Below are 15,872 nucleotides of genomic sequence, written 5' to 3'. Positions count from 1 at the left end.
ACAGGACTCTGCCAATATAAGAGAAGAATCATGGTCAAAAATCAGACGCAGGGTGCAAGAGAAGCATAGCTGCTACCCATATTCGAATTAAGCAAAGAAATGACGCTTGCCGAAGGAAGAAAAGACCAAACCAACTGAGAGACGTCAACATGGCCGACGACGCGCCTACGTACCATTCCGCCGTCTTGGGCCTAATTGGTGGTGATTGGTGAGGTATACAAACTGTACACACAAGCACATGACATGGCCTTTGCAGCACACAGGCGCTCTTGATGTCCCTTCTCAAAGCTCGAAAGGCTTTTGTATATGCACATAAGCGAACACAAACATGGTCAAAACATGAAGATTAGAAGGATTTTAGAAATGCCAGGAAGCCTGGGCTTGATAAAGAGTATGGACCAGTAGTTTCAAGACGCGAAGAAGAATCACTTCTTTGCTTCGCCAATCAGGAGGTTACTACTTCCAGCAAACAAGGTGATGAGAAAACCTGTCATCATCCGGTCTATCTGCCATATGGGCGGTACAGAGGGGAGGCCTGCTACCTGTACTTACTCTTTGCAGCTCACCGTGCTTTATGCAGAACCAAAAAATCAGATGTGTTTGTTCTGCTCTCCGATGGCGGAGACTTTGATGGATGGAGCCAGCACTGGCCCCGACTGGGGTGTTTGTTTTGTTGGTACGTTGAACGATTTTTTCTACTGACCTAACAACGAACCGACGACCAACTCCTAAAATTCGCAAACGGCATTCCCCATTCTCTTTCATTCTTCTTCAGCTATTTCTTGTACTAACCTCCTATAGTCATGGACATCTTCAGCCGCCTCAACCCTTTTCACCGGCCAAACTCTGCGATGTCGCGGAATACTCCAACGCCTTTTTCAGCAAGGGCCCGACCTTCATCTTCGCTCGAAAGTGGAAATGTGTATCCTACACCAGAGGCCACCCCGAACCCCTCTGTAGAGGTGTACTACCAATCTGGTCGTGAATTAGGCCGTCGCACTCCTAATTTCTACGATGAGACGCCAACTATGCTGAAAGGCAGCCATCGCCGCTCTCAGTCTCTTCTTCGCAATTTAGCGCACCATTCAAGCTTGTCGGCACTTACTTCTAAATCAACTCGAGGGAAAAAGAAGGGAGGAAAAAGGAAAAGAATTCATCTTATGCCCGATGCATCGCATCCATACGGTGATGGAAGTGAGGTCAATGATAGCGAACCTCAGCGGAGGCTGACTCCTACACCTGGTCCTGGTAAGCTGAAGAAGGGCAGTCTCAAGTCGAGTAAGAGCTTGCCCAGGAACTTACGACTGAGTGGAGAGTTTCAATGTAAATTTTGCTCTATGTGTTCCTCTAAAAATATTACTGACTTAATATAGTGCCGGATGATCCAACCCCGCTACCATCTTCCGCAAAATATGATGTTCTCAACAGATCACAAACAAGCGCGGTAATTTCTCGTTCAGGAAACATATCGCCCTTCAAATCGCAAGGCAAAGCTCTTCGGGATAGTTCAGTAACTCCTGCGCCCGAAATTACAGTCTACCACGACTGCTCTGGCACTCCAGAGAGCGTTAAGCTTCGTATGAGGTTTGAATTGGATTGGACGTCTACTTACTCTGGATCCCCTTCACGTAGAAGGTACAATAGCTTTGATGGAGGGGCATCTCCGCTACATTCCCTTACCGCCAGGGCCCAATCAATTCGTAAGTCACTTGCGAGTATCTCGACATGTCTATCAAGGCACTGAATATGGGCCAGGCCATCGTAGTTCCCCGCCGAAGGCTTCAAGCTCCACAACTTTGCATGAATTCACTTATCCCCAAACCCAGCAACACCCCCATCCTGTCCCTCGAATTCAAGAGCAGCGAACTTTCGCTCAATCTTTGTATGCCGATTCCACCACGGTTTTTGGGCCAGATGATATATTGCCTATCACCGAGTCTGGCAATACTATATCCAACGAAGAACCAGAGCCCCTTGATATGTTCAGACACGAAGAAGAATTGCACAAGGTAACTCCTGGCGGCTCAAAAGATGCCCTTCTGAATAGAACTTCGGTTGATTGCCGAGAGAGTCACAGGGACGGTATGCTCTTTGTCCTTTGGTAGTGATTATATGACGCTGATGTCCTCGCAGCTGAAAGGGTCTTCTCACGAGACCTGTATGAATCGCCTTCAGCTTCTTCTGACAGCGCGGATAATACCCCCTCTGCACACTACCTTTCGCCCGAGCGTCCATCATCCGCTTATCGCCAAGCTGAATCTAACCCTCCTCGAGGTCACAAATCCCGAAACGCTTTTTGCAAAGCAGCAAAGCGATCTTCGTCTCCATTTGAGATTAAACTGTCACCTCACGTCACCAGGCGCATGTCTCTGGATGCTTTTGGGACACCCACCAATACATCGTCTTACTTGCACAACAAGAGCGATAAAATTGAAGAACTTACCGACGTTGATGAAAGTTGTGAAAGCCACGATTGGCACCAAGCTAAAGAGGCGGAAGCAGAAAAGCCGCCCAGTCCGATGTATGATACCAGTCAGGATGAGATCAATACAGAAGAGCACCCGCTGGCCGCTTTCAGAGGCACCGAACTTTCCGCCATCATGGAGTCGTCTTCCTCGAGATGCAACGAATCTCAATACATGCCATCAGAGCCCAGCGGCTACTCTCCCATACAGTCTCACTCTTCTTTGCCTCGTCCATCATGGGATCCATTCTCCAACCGTGAATGGCAGCAGCCTTCTACTCCGAACCTTACTGCTGATGGGCTTCCTATGCCTAACGGCGTGTCCCCTACCTCGCCTTTACTTTCCAAAAAGTACATGTCGGCTCCGCCTTTAGTAGGCGTTTCTCCACAACTTTTGGATGCGCACCTCGAGCACTGTCAATCATTGAAGGATCAAATTCGTGCAAGCTCAGTCATGATGGAAGTCCTCAAATCTGAGGTTGCCGAAATGAAGAAGCGCTTGGCAGATGAGGCCCACGAACGTGAAGAGCTTATTGAATTCGCTGAAGGAAGGGTGATGGATTTAGAAGAGGCGCAAAGGCAATGTGATGCAAAAGACCAAGGTAAATAAGTTACATGTCTCCTTAACCTGACCAACACATGTTGACCGAAATGCCTAGTTCTTGAGCAATTGCGTCAAGCCATGACGGCCAACGAACATATGGTTGGGGAACTGCGAGATGATAAAGTGTTCTACGAGGAACGCTGCGACAGTCTAGAAAGGGAGAACGATGTTCTTCTTGCTGCCAAGGAAGAAACCATCCAAGTTTGTATTGAGATGGAAAGCAAAAACGACGAATTGAAGCGTGAGCTGAGCAAGATTCAAGAAGAAACTGGCAAGCTCCAAAGGGACAAGGAAGAATTACAGGTTAATATTCAAGCCTTGCAGGCTGAAATGAGATTTATCGAAAGTAAAATGTCCAATCTGGAAGATGTAGAAGGGTTGCTCCGAGATAGAGAAGCCGAAGTGGTAAAGCTCAGAGGAGGGCGAGAGAGGATGCGGGAGCTTGAGGAGCAGCTTGAAAACCGGGATAAGAGAATAGCGGAAAGAGATAGGACAATTCATGCTCTAAGGAAAAGTCTCGATACCGCCCGATTAGAGTCTCTCAGTCGTGTGGAGGCTGCCAGTGAGGAGCTGAAGACCTCCGTACAACGCATTTCAGATAAGGAAGAGATCATTTCCGGTCTTATCTCCAAGCTATCTATTCAGGAAGAATACTCTCAGTCAACTAAGCTTGCCCTCACTGCTAAGGAAGAGGAAGTCAACCAGCTCACTTCGAAGCTGAATTCGATATCGGAAAAGCAGCATGAGGATGAGGAAATGATCTTGAAACTCAGAGACCAACTTGAAATGCTGGAAGCTGAGAGGCAAGCAAACGACTTTGAGGTGAACGAGAGGCTGTCCAAGTACGCAGAAGAGACCAAGGCCTGGAGGCAGGAAAGGGAGGAAGTAGGTCTTCTGTATGCTATCAAACACAAATAGGCTGATGTTTCATCTAGCTCGGCACAAAGGTGTCAGATCTGGTCGAACAACTTACCTCCACCTCAAGCCAATGTGCCAGATATAAGCTTGTGCTCATCCAAAAGGAGCGAACTATTGACGAACTCACCGAAAAGCTTAGTTTGATCAGATTTGAAACCGACGAAAAGTACTTCGAATCTCAGGAAGCAATCCATCGACTGAAGTCCCGCATTGAGGATCAATCGAAGAATGCAGCAGAGATTGAATTGGGCAGCATCCAAACAAGTAGAATGTTGGCGAGTTACGTGGAAGGAAAGAGGCTTTGGGAGGAGGAAAAGGAAGAGGTATGCCGTTTATTTTCATTCTGAAGTGACGAGCTAACGTGTGAATCGTAGCTCTATGAGAGAGTCAATGAGCGCATGGACGAGGCAGGTAATGTTGAGGATCTTCAGGCTCAAATCAAGAAGCTCTTCCTCGAGCTCCAAGAAGTTAAAGACGTGTGCGAGGTGCACAAGGCATCCGCTGCGCAGAAGTCAAATCTTATTATGTCCCAAGATGCTGAGCTTGTCGAACTTCGCCACACTATCAAAGAGATTGAAAAGTCATCTGCAGAAGCCAGGTCTGCAGTTGATCGCCGGGCCAAAGGCTACGAGAGAGAAGTTGCCAATCTTCTGGAACAGGTGGAAGAATTGCAATATCAACTCTCCCACAATAATTCCGCCCTTCGCGCTGCTGTACTAGAGGCTGAAAGCGGCAAGGTACTGTCTAAAGATACAAAGTGGCGAGTTGACCGCTATTTGACAGAGATTGACGAGCTGAAGTTGGAGGAAACTAAGCTCAGGTCTCATGTAGAGCAACTGAGGATGGAGTCGGCAATGGATGAGGTCAAGCGAATTGAATTGGAGAGAAAGGTCACGAAGCTTGAGCAAGAGAAGGAGCTGCTAAATGTAGCTTTGGAAAGCAAGCAGACTGAGGTCGCACTTCTTCAGAGAAAGGAAAAACATCGTTCAGTTGCATCGCCTTCTTTCAACTCTGCCAAAGCATCTCACCCTTCACAGTTGTCGGTCTCAGCATTGCGACTTCCGGCAACCCCCACTCCGAGCAGTGATATTAACAACGCTCTACTTACGGGCCGTCTTGCAACTTCAATCTCATCAGCAACTTCTATTCGGAAAGATATGGCTGCTTCAAAGCTTAATGCAGTTTCTCGTTTACCTCTTGGTGCCTCGAATCGACACAACAGAGCATCTGATGTGTCAAGAGCCATTCCAGTCAACGTCAGAGAGGCTGAATATACCGGAAAGAAAGTTGCCAGGAGGACCAGCTTGCCGACGTTGGCCAGACGATCTCAAAGCGCCGTAAGTCGTAAGGCGGTATAATAGGTTGTCAACATAAATAGCCCGAAATAGTATCAGTGTGGAAATACATAGTCATCATACAGTATCACGTATCATGTCATTCAGGTTGCAGACAATGGTTCCGGCATAATTAATCCATCAGGGTACCCGGCTCAATTCGTACAATGTAAACACAAGCCAGATATTATTATATCCCGATTTAACCGTAATAACGATCTAAAAATGTTAGATGTAACCACAAGATTTATCTTCGTTTACACCTCAGATGAAATCTGGACTTGTCGGCATAAGCTTGAGGTACACCATGGCCATTCTTTTAACATGGTAGTACCCTATTTGTAACATGATGCTGTATCACTCCAAACGGCCCGCGAAGACTGAAACTTTAGGAATATCGATTTGTTGTCAACTGTCATAAGATAATTTCTTGAGCAGTTTTCCTGCTTCTACCAACTGCGTCTCTTCATTAGGCTCCAACTTTTCCAGAATGAGTGAGTCGTCTCCTTCCGGCATTCCAACCCATTGCAGCAAAAAGATCTGTTACGACCTGCTGTTTAAATTTGGAAGCTCTCCTTTGGTTTGTACCAGACCAAACGCCCCTAGGGCTCGCAGTGGGCAGCATTTGAACAACATTCCGAAGTAAGTCTTTGCTGACTATCATTACTTCAAGCTCGAAGGGCTTCACCATATTGCCACCGATTGGATCCCGCCAGTTGTGGATCTTGAGGAAAGAAGTGCCTGCCTTGGCACAATTATACTTGCTGCTCATACCGTGTTATCGTCTACTGACTATATACTTTATCATCTATTATATGTATACAAGAACACACTCTTCTCGATTTCTCAATTCACGGTATGCATGTCCACGCCAATGGATGAGGGGCTTCCACGCTGCTTACAATGAATTCAAGGAAAAAAAAAACTTCCTCCGCCCGTACTTCATCCCCATTCCGTTCCCCTATTCCCTCTCCTCCATACCACTTCCCATTTCTTAATTTCTTTTCTATCGTCCAACTTCTGATACCGCTGATTTTGTTGAGAAAACAACCGCGATCCGCATGATTCACTGCGTGGCCTTGCTTCTGCCACTGTAGAAGGTTGAATTTCTTAGGTTCCAATCACGTCCTTCACCCTATTTCCCATACCATGTTCTACTCCTTCTTGATGTATATGCCATTTGATAATGATGGCTTCTCTTTCATCTGCCACATTCACCCTTCCTTACTTCTCTTTTTCTCAAGTCGCTCCCCTCCCGCTCCTCCTTCTACATATCTCACCTACATTACGCCGCTTAGGCTTGAGCCTGTTGGCTCTGGCTTGCACCGGCACCAGGATGACCAGGCTGTCCGCCCCTCCCCCTACCTCGTCCTCGATGTCCTTGACCCCGTCCGTTACCCCTAAAGCCACCAGTGTTCGGCCGTCTGTTAGGTTGACTCTGACCTTCTGCTTGACCTGGTTGACTGGGTTGTTGCTGGCCTTGTTGCTGAGCTCGGGGCTGAATTGGAGGAGTTTGGCCTTGAACGGGGATTTGAGCAGAGGCCTGGGGCTGAGTAGCAGGCTCGGAAGGTGGAGATTGCATTTGCGCGGGTCCTTGGGCCTGGGTTGGAGCTTGTTGGGGATAAGAAGGTAAAGGAGCGGGGGCGGGAGAAGAATTAGCCTGCTGGAAAGGAACTTGAGGCTGGGGTGGGCCCTGGCCATATGCCAGTTGGTACTGAGGTTGTTGTTGTTGTTGCTGCTGTTGCTGTTGTTGTTGGATGGGCGCAGCAGCAGGGCTATGATGAGCAACTTGGTGGGAAGGCACAGGAGGGTGTTGTCGTTGTCGTTGTTGAGGCTGTTGCTGCGCGGGAGGAGCAGCGATGGCAGCGGGCTTAGGGGGCGGTGATTCTCGCTCTTCCTCTACCATGGCGGGAGCGACATAGAGGACAGGATCGATGACGGCGGGAATAGGGGCAATTTCTGTGCCAAGTTCGGATTCGATACGGTACAGATTATGTCTATCTTCAAGCTAATATAGAACATCAGCCAAAGACAGCATAATGCGAAGCTGAAACATACAGTGAGGAGAGAAATGGCAAGACCCAAGTGACCAAAACGACCGGATCGACCAATCCTATGAAGATATGACTCCGCAGTCCTTGGGAAGTCAAAGTTGATGACAACGTTTACGGCCTGGATATCAATACCTCTTGTCAACAAATCGGAACAGACCAAGTTCCGCGTCATGCCATTACGGAAGTCGTGGAAAACTCGATTTCGATGGGCTTGTTGCATCTTCGCGTGGGAGTAGAAACAAGAGTAGCCAAGTTCAGTGACCTTCTTGGCGAGGAGCTCGACACGGTTGGTCGAGTTACAAAAGATGATAGATTGGTTAATTTGGAGCTAATAATAGTCAGGCCAACTCGAACTGCCAAAAGTCTGGGCATACCTTGGAGAAGAGGGTGTTGAGGCAATGGACTTTCTGAGATTCTTCAACATAGGCATAATATTGAGTGACACCTTTAAGAGTAAGTTCGTCCATGAGGTTGATTTCGTATGGTTGAACCATGTGTTGGTCCTAAAGCTGGTCAGCGGCAACGGAAAATGGAGATTCAAAATCTACCTTGAATTCCTTGACGGTCCATGGGAAAGTAGCAGAAAACAGCATAACCTGTCTCTCTTGTGGACACAGGGCCAAAGTCTGCTCAATGACGGGCATGAAATCTTCACTGAGAAGCTTGTCTGCTTCATCCATAACAAAGATACCACACTTGTTCAAACCCGCAATTCCCTTGCTTCCCAAATCTAAAATACGACCCGGTGTACCGACGAGAATGTGGACAGGTTGTTGAAGACGAAGGATATCGTCACGTAATGTGGTACCACCGGTTGTAATCATGACTTGGAGGTTAGGGATGTGAGCGCCAAGGGTTTTACAGACTTGAGATGTTTGAAGTGCGAGTTCTCGGGTGGGAACGAGGATAAGTGCTTGGATATGAGATAAGGAAGTGTTGATTCGGTTAAGGGTAGGGATAATAAAAGAGGCAGTCTGAGTTGACCTTCAGCCCAACTCATTGAAAAGTTCCCTGCTTACTCACCTTTCCTGTACCGTTCTTCGCTCGGGCTATGTCATACCGTAAGCCGCAACTCCAGATGCTGAAACCTAAACCCACCGAGGATATCTCGTCCTGTAAGGGCCATAGGAATAGCCTGCTCTTGGATAGGACTAGGCCTTTCAAACCCAGCAGTATAGATACCCATCAAAAGTTCTCGGCGTAAACCAAAATCTTCGAAACGAGATCCTTGAGTAGCGGTAACGTCCTGGTGCAGTCATTAGTTGTGTGTGATCGACGTGTTGGCGCCCAGACAGACCTCAGTTTGGGGACGAAGGTCTTTAGGAGGGGCAGCAAGGCCCTGTTTCCAGTCGTCGTTCGCTAACCTAAGCTTACAGTCAGCCTTGCTGGTATTCCAATGTGAAGGCTTACGTTGAGGAAGAAGCCATCGCGGATAGCAGAATAAACGATTAGTCGGTTAAGGTGATTTCAGCTTAATGAGAAGGGTTGATCCAGCGCTGTGGTGTTGTGAATTGTAGTTAAGTGGGCTCAGACGGCCGATGTCGATTGATGGCGGTACGTAGCAATGTATAGCGGGTTGCAAGAGAATTGTTACGGGCTGTAGTTGATAGCGGCTGACTCTATTCAAGGAGCTGGGCGTATAAGCAGTTCTGGCCCTGGCTGGTAGCTGAGTAGACTTGTGGGTAGAATAAGTTGTGGAAAAGTATAAGAAGCTGAGCAGATATATAGTTCGTGCGATCGCAAGGCCGAACGCTGGGCGGAAGTGACGCTTAGCCAGCGATAATCCCGCCGTGGACCGCAGTGTGGCACCTTTGATTTTACGCGCAGCGACGCGTCTGGCGAGAAAGAACGAAAACAACAACATCGACGCAGGATGCAGCTTCTTCTCACTGGCACCGTCTGTAGCTTGCACCGCTACTGATACTTCCTTGACACTACTATTACCACTGGCTACTCGAGGCGATCTTGTCCTTATACACCCCACGCAACTCACTGTTCACTGTCGGCAACAATCTCCGCACGCACGGGCACCCGGGCTCACGTTCCTTTTTTCGCATCACTCGATCCCTTCTGTCTTCTGTCATCTTGCTTTTGTCCAGCACACCACGCTCAACAGATAACCCCGTCCTTTGGGTCTCCAATAGCTCTGGAACACGACACGTGGCCGGCCGTAGGACCTATCCGCACTGCTGAAACATTCCCGAGGGCAGGAGAGCTACTCCGTTACAAAAATGGACCCATCCAATCTCGTTCGGACTCGGGAGAAGAGACGCGATGGAGGGGATGCCATAGCAGCGGCGCAGGCCGAGTTTAGTGACAAGAAGTGCGTAGATGCTACATGTTAATCAGTTGCCGTTTTACTGGCTGATCTTGGTTCATCTTGCCATTACTTCATCTGTGCTAACGACCACTTCCATTATCATTATCATTGCCGGCCCACCCTTCTCGACGTTTATTATCCCAATATGGACCGCATTGTATCATACTCTCGACGCACAACCTATATACCTACATCTTATCGTTACGAACCGCCACCATCTTCAACCATCAGGCGTATGTGGCTGCCTGACCCCGTTGAAGGCTTCCTTCCATGCTGGATTCGTTCCCAAACAGGAGATGATAGCAACCCAGACGCAACCTCCGAAGTGCAAATATCAACAACAGGAGAAATACGAACCGTACCACTATGGACATTGAATCCAATGAACCCTCCTCAATTTGATGGTATTGAGGATATTGCGGATTTGACGCATTTAAATGAACCCAGTGTGGTCAACAACTTGAGAACAAGGTATGCTGCTGGCGGAATATATGTAAGCAACTTTGCAGCCAGATACCTGTAGTAGAATGCTGACACATGTGTAGACATACTCTGGGTAGGCGATCGAGATACAATTCATATGTGGCTGTATTAACCCATTCCCATAGTCTTTTCTTGATATCACTCAATCCCTACAGACCATTACCGATATATACACCAAAGATTGTTGCTCAGTATCGTTCACGCCGAAGAGAAGAGAACCCCCCGCACATATTTGCCGTCGCTGAGCGAGCCTGGCAACAGATCGGCGAGGAAAGAGAATCTCAAAGCATTCTTATCACGTATGATTTTCCGTCTATCTTGGATATATCAGTAACTGATCTGCAGCCGTAGTGGTGAATCTGGTGCTGGTAAGACGGAAAACACCAAGAAAGTGATCCAATATCTCGCCTCCATTGCCGCGTCGACAATACCATCTTCTTCTTCCTCAAAATCTCTCTCGCATGCCCCATCCACTGGTCTTCCTCGCTCTTCGAGCTTCAAGGGCAAAGATGTTAAGGACTTATCATCTCCGGCCGATCCGTCTTATGGATTACTAGAACAGCAGATCCTGCAGGCGAATCCCATTTTGGAAGCTTTCGGAAATGCCCAAACAATGAGAAACAACAACTCGAGTCGATTCGGAAAATTTATAAGGATATTCTTTTCCCCGGCAGGTACTATTGCTGGAGCAAACATTGATTGGTACTTGTTGGAGAAAAGTAGGGTCACAGCTAGGGCCCAGGGTGAAAGAAACTTTCATGTGTTCTACCAATTGCTGAAGGGAGCGAAGGAAGCTAAGCTGGCTGGTGAGCCCCTTGCTTCGCCCGCCATGTCGAAGTTGACATCTGACTAAATACTGTAGACCGCCTATTGCTGGAAGATAAGCCAGAAAAATACGACTTCCTGAATAAGACCAGACTGCAGATTGATGGGGTCGATGATCTTTCGGAATGGCGTTTATTAAAGGTCAGTGCGGTGTCCTTCCTGAGAAACGAAAACTCATTATTCTCTAGGATGCCCTTAAAGTCATGGGATTCAACGACACCGAGCAATTTGAACTGTTCCGCATCCCAGCTGTCATCCTCCACATCGGCAACCTCCTCCTCACCGGATCCTCCTCTGATCAAGCCTTCCTTCCACCCAACATGCAGCCCGTCGCAGATCGCATTTGTCACCTCCTTGGTATTTCTGTAAAAGAGTTTACTAAATCTGTGTTACAACCTCGCGTCCGAGCGGGGCGGGAGTGGGTCACCAACGCGAGGACAAAGAAGCAAGCTGAGGATGAATTGGGAGCATTGTGTAAATTTATGTACGAGAAGACGTTTGGGAAGATGGTTGAGAGGATCAACCAGGCTTTAGACAGGCCAAGTGAAAAGGCGTTGAGTATCGGTGTCCTGGATATTGCAGGTTTTGAAATCTTCGTGGAGAACAGTTATGAGCAGTTGCTTATCAACTTCACCAACGAGAAACTCCAACAAGTAAGTCCTTCAATCTGTTGCAGTGACTGACATGTGCAGTTTTTCAATTTCCACATGTTTACGCTAGAACAAGAAGAATATGCTCGAGAAGGAATTCAGTGGGATTACGTCAACTTTGGCCTTGACCTCCAGCCCACTATCGAGCTCATTGAGACTACCCAGCCGGTCGGCATTCTATCCCTTCTCGACGAAGAATGTATCATGCCCAAAGCCACTGACTTGACGTTCACCGAAAAAGTACAGAATTTGTGGGAGGTTTCCAAGGGTGCTAGCGCCGCCAACCGTCATCCTGGCTCAACCAAATTCAAGGCCACGAGGTTCGGCGCCGGTTTCGTGATCAAGCATTACGCAGGTGACGTTGAGTACCGTACTCAAGGATGGTTAGAGAAGAACAAGGACCCGATTAACGATGCCGTTGCCCGTTTACTTGCCACTTCTGAGATTCCGTCTATCGCAGGTTTGTTCGCAGAATACGCTGAAGACACATCAGCATCTGTCGGTGTTGTCAAAAAGGTCAAACGTGGTGCCTTCCGTACTGTGGGACAGAGGCATAAAGAACAGCTTGGTCAACTCATGCAGCAACTCAACAGCACCCAACCTCATTTCGTTCGATGTATCGTGCCAAACCCAGGAAAGCAGCCTGGGAAGTTTGACGTCAACCTTGTGCTTGATCAGTTACGGTGTAACGGTGTGCTGGAAGGTATCAGAATCGCCAGATTGGGTTATCCGAATCGACATTCATTTGCCGAGTTCAGGCAACGATATGAGGTGCTCACGCCTGGCGTTATACCAGCTGGGTACATGGATGGTCGCAAAGCTGCAGAACGCATTGCTGAAGCTCTCGAACTGGACAAGGGCTTTTACAAGATTGGCGCTACCAAGATTTTCTTCAAGGCTGGTATCCTTGCTGAATTAGAAGAGAGGCGGGATAATCTCTTGCATGACATCTTCCAGCGCCTTCAGTCCGCCGCGAGGATGTACGTTGCTCGAAGAAGAATACTCAAGTTAATTAATCGCGCCCAAGCCGTTCGTACCATTCAGCGAAATGCAAGAGCGTACCTTGAACTGAGAGACTGGCCTTGGTGGTCCCTGTATGTCAAAGTAAGACCTTTGTTAGCGGCTACAAAGGTGGATGACGAACTTGCCAAGAAGAGGGCAGAGTTGGCGATGGCCAAAGAACGAGCGGAGAGGGACGAGGCCGAACGTATACGTCTGGAAGAGCTGCGTGCCGGGCTGGTTGGAGAAAAAGAGAAAATGGAGAGAGACCTGGAAGCCGAAAGAGGCCTGGGGAGAGAGAAGGACTCGATGCTTGAGCGCTCCAAGGCCAGAGAAGCTGAGTTGCTTGAAAAAATTGAGGAACTCGAAAAAGATATCGAATTACTGGACAAGGAGCGCCAGCAAGCTGTTATCACTGCCGATAAAATCAAGGAAAAACTTGCACAAGTACAAGGGAACTTTGAAGCCCTAGTAGAGCAAGCATCGATGCTTGAGAAGCAAGGATCAGATTGGCAAAAGCGTGAGGCAGAGCTCTTGAAGGATTCCAAGGAGCGGGTGAGCGCGTATGCGAAGATTGAGCGGGAAAAGAAGGATCTGGAAGGAAAAGTGGAGGAGTTGGAGAGGGAAGTAAGTTCAAAAGAAGAGGTTATGAAGCGGTTGAAGGAGAGGTTAGAAGCTAGTGGAATGGAGATGGAGAAACGTCTGGCCTTAGAGAAGAGCAAAGCGTGAGTATGCGATTCCTGCTATATCACTACGGATGGGAGCGGTGCTAATTGAGGAAATACAGACAATCAGGCAATGAGCAGGTGACAGCATTAACAGACGATCTTCGAAAAGCAAAAAGTCAGCTTGAAGAATTCCGACAGGCCATCAAACGTCACGAAGATACCATCTCCTCAAAGACACGCGAGATTGCCACCCTTGAATCTCACAAAGCAACCAGCGCCAAAGCTCTAGAAGCCGCCGATCAGATCAAAGCCGAACTCAATGTCAAGGTTGAAGGTCTCAAATCGGAAGTCGTTACCCGTGACAAGGAGAAGCAGGCTGAAATTGGCGCAAGGCAAAAATTAGAGAAGGAGCTCGATGATTTGAGAAAGGTCATGGCTGCCAAAACATCTGAAGACGAACAGCGCCGAGAAGCAGATCGATCAAGAGAACAAGAGATGGACCATCTTCGGGAACAAGTTGCTCGACTTCAGAAGTCTCTTGACGATCAACGAGAAACAGCTCTTCAACTTGCTAACAAACTTCGTGTCGATGTCGAGGGTTTGAAGCAGAGCCATACGACGGCTCAAAGGGAACTGAAAACAAGACAGGCCGAGTTAATGGAAAAAGAGAGAGAAATGGAAAGAATGCGGGCCAGCGTAATTCAAATGGAGAGCGAGAGAAGAAAAGTGGAGAGTGAGCTGTCGAGGCTGAAGGAGCAGAAGGAGGAGATAGAAAGAACGCTGCAGAGCACGGTTCAAGCCAGAGATGTAAGTTCATTGGCATCATCCAAGAGTATACGCTGATAGTCACTTCGTAGAACCTCGAGAACCAGTTGCAAACTTTGCAAGAAGATTACAACAGCCTCGAAGACGCTGTCCTCGAAATTGAGGCCGACAAAGCCAACTGGGCCAAGTCCCTCAATAATGTTACTCGCCAGCTGCAAGAAGAGTCTGCCAAACGTCAGAAATTTGAGCAAGAATTATACGACAATCAAGTCGAGGTTGCTGAACATCGGAACGTTGCGCTTCAAGCCGAACGAGATCTCGCCAAGGCTGCTTCTGATATTAAGGTGCGCGACAAGGAGATTGAGTATCTCCGAAGTCGAGAGAACAAGACGGTTGTTGAGCATTACCATGTGATGGAAGCTGCCAAAAAGTTCACAGACCAGCAACTTGCGGAGCAGATCAGTGAGAACACTCGACTTAACAAGCTTCTCAAATCGCTCGAAACTCATCGAAATCGACTTAATGCCGATCTCGAAGATCTTGCTCGACAATATGATCAACTGAAAGCTAGCAAAAGCAAAGACGCTCGATCAGCCAGAGCATCGCTTGGGCCAGAGGAAAAGGATGTGTCCATGGCTCTCGAGGATGAGCGTAAGGCCAGGAGAGTGCTGGAGTCGAGGCTAGCAGCCATGGAGAAAGATGTGCAGGAGCAGAGAAAGCAACTGTCTGCGGCGTCATTGAGTGCCACTAAATATAGCACAATGGAGTCCAAATACGCTCGTCTAGAGAACGAGTTCTTCAATCTCGAAGACCAGCACAATCAAGTTGTGGAGGAGAATGGAGAGCTCAAGAGCGAGCTGGCTGACTTCCAAAGACTTCTCCTCAAATCTACCCCTCCAAATGGTGAGGGCATCCGAAGGGAAGACCTGCTGCGAGGCTTGCAACTCCGCCATGATGCTCTCGGTAAAGACATGTCTGAGCAATTGAAGAAACTGAGGGACGCTGCGCCGCTCACACCCTCAAAACGTGTTATATAATACAATGACCCCTTCTTGGGCATTAAGAACTCCTCAAAAAACGTTCGCATCAGTTAATACAGAGGACCAAGTCAGGATTGGGTGGCTGCAGTAGAGGACGAGACCGAGTTGAGGATTATAGCTGGCCAAGCGGTCGATTACCCTTCCTCTCTTACTTTTTTGGTATCGTATGCGTGTTTGTATGAAGCTGTTGTGTTCTGTTTGTTAAGTATCTTCCTACTATTCTCTTTTCTTTCGTATATGTAATGGAAGTAGACATACAACAATGATGGGGAAAGTAGGAATTATGATCCTTTGCCAGGGTAGTAAACCAACGTCGGAGATACTGTAAACTGAATTGACTAAGGCCCCTCCTTCACCATTCAGATTCAGACTTTGGAGCTCAAGTTGTAGACCAAATCTACTGATTGTTGGTCGATCGATTGATATGAGTCACCACGGTGATTCTGATCTCTGATCCTCTGTCTTTTCCCGCCATCATCATCAGCAACTGTCAACCGCCAAATCTTCGTCTTTCCTCTTTAACCATTCGGCGATGGATCAATTATTGGCTCTTGCAACTTTTTCCTGCGGCGCACCACTTGTCACTACGGTTCCCGATCTGGCTTACCAGGCAACTGATTATGGGCGATAAACCGAGATAAATCCGTCGAAACAGGGCCACATTACGCCGGATTCAGGGTTTGGGCGGCTTCAAGGAACGGGAGGGTACGGGAGCCAGGGTCAGGGAAGAAATGTGGCATATGCCGTT

The 15,872-nt window shown here is 48.0% G+C and overlaps 3 protein-coding genes and 1 non-coding gene; 2 read left to right on the top strand and 2 right to left on the bottom strand.

The window, feature by feature from the left end:
- The first annotated feature begins 544 nt into the window (after positions 1-544).
- On the top strand, positions 545-5,447 carry CNAG_01538 (hypothetical protein). Its single transcript, XM_012196971.1, has 7 exons — positions 545-1,323; positions 1,374-1,700; positions 1,756-2,082; positions 2,134-3,066; positions 3,124-3,953; positions 4,004-4,309; positions 4,361-5,447. The coding sequence occupies exons 1-7, from the start codon at positions 804-806 to the stop codon at positions 5,342-5,344; spliced, it is 4,227 nt and encodes a 1,408-aa protein (XP_012052361.1). The 5' UTR covers positions 545-803; the 3' UTR covers positions 5,345-5,447.
- A 584-nt stretch (positions 5,448-6,031) lies between these two features.
- CNAG_01537 (ATP-dependent RNA helicase VAD1) lies at positions 6,032-9,156 on the bottom strand. XM_012197195.1 has 8 exons: positions 8,785-9,156; positions 8,672-8,738; positions 8,473-8,620; positions 8,398-8,423; positions 7,923-8,348; positions 7,749-7,877; positions 7,379-7,702; positions 6,032-7,328 (listed from the first exon to the last, which is right to left on the bottom strand). The coding sequence occupies exons 1-8, from the start codon at positions 8,799-8,801 to the stop codon at positions 6,615-6,617; spliced, it is 1,851 nt and encodes a 616-aa protein (XP_012052585.1). The 5' UTR covers positions 8,802-9,156; the 3' UTR covers positions 6,032-6,614.
- An 86-nt stretch (positions 9,157-9,242) lies between these two features.
- CNAG_01536 (myosin heavy chain) lies at positions 9,243-15,441 on the top strand. XM_012196970.1 has 10 exons: positions 9,243-9,697; positions 9,926-10,187; positions 10,240-10,250; positions 10,303-10,476; positions 10,529-10,983; positions 11,040-11,143; positions 11,191-11,655; positions 11,695-13,376; positions 13,439-14,126; positions 14,177-15,441. The coding sequence occupies exons 1-10, from the start codon at positions 9,606-9,608 to the stop codon at positions 15,119-15,121; spliced, it is 4,878 nt and encodes a 1,625-aa protein (XP_012052360.1). The 5' UTR covers positions 9,243-9,605; the 3' UTR covers positions 15,122-15,441.
- On the bottom strand, positions 13,629-15,736 carry CNAG_12969. The gene is made up of 2 exons (XR_001046278.1): positions 15,383-15,736; positions 13,629-15,308 (listed from the first exon to the last, which is right to left on the bottom strand). It is a non-coding gene; the product is annotated as a hypothetical RNA (non-coding RNA).
- Positions 15,737-15,872: the final 136 nt, after the last annotated feature.

The sequence above is a fragment of the Cryptococcus neoformans genome, chromosome 11, assembly GCF_000149245.1.
Source record: "Cryptococcus neoformans var. grubii H99 chromosome 11, complete sequence".
Taxonomy (NCBI): domain Eukaryota; kingdom Fungi; phylum Basidiomycota; class Tremellomycetes; order Tremellales; family Cryptococcaceae; genus Cryptococcus; species Cryptococcus neoformans.
The sequence above is the reverse complement of the archived record's forward strand: the minus strand, read 5'-3'. Positions and strand labels throughout refer to the sequence as shown.

Bases quoted from the DNA above. Each gene is read 5' to 3' on its own strand.
- CNAG_01536 (XM_012196970.1), top strand. From the start codon at position 9,606: ATGGACCCATCCAATCTCGTTCGGACTCGGGAGAAGAGACGCGATGGA. The intron at 10,984-11,039 runs GTGAGCCCCTTG...TAAATACTGTAG, and splicing joins GAAGGAAGCTAAGCTGGCTG to ACCGCCTATTGCTGGAAGAT. The intron at 11,656-11,694 runs GTAAGTCCTTCA...TGACATGTGCAG, and splicing joins CCAACGAGAAACTCCAACAA to TTTTTCAATTTCCACATGTT.
- CNAG_01537 (XM_012197195.1), bottom strand. The intron at 8,424-8,472 runs GTGGGTTTAGGT...GGTATGACATAG, and splicing joins TACAGGACGAGATATCCTCG to CCCGAGCGAAGAACGGTACA. The intron at 7,329-7,378 runs GTATGTTTCAGC...GTTCTATATTAG, and splicing joins TTGCCATTTCTCTCCTCACT to CTTGAAGATAGACATAATCT.
- CNAG_01538 (XM_012196971.1), top strand. From the start codon at position 804: ATGGACATCTTCAGCCGCCTCAACCCTTTTCACCGGCCAAACTCTGCG. The intron at 1,324-1,373 runs GTAAATTTTGCT...GACTTAATATAG, and splicing joins ACTGAGTGGAGAGTTTCAAT to TGCCGGATGATCCAACCCCG. The intron at 2,083-2,133 runs GTATGCTCTTTG...ATGTCCTCGCAG, and splicing joins CCGAGAGAGTCACAGGGACG to CTGAAAGGGTCTTCTCACGA.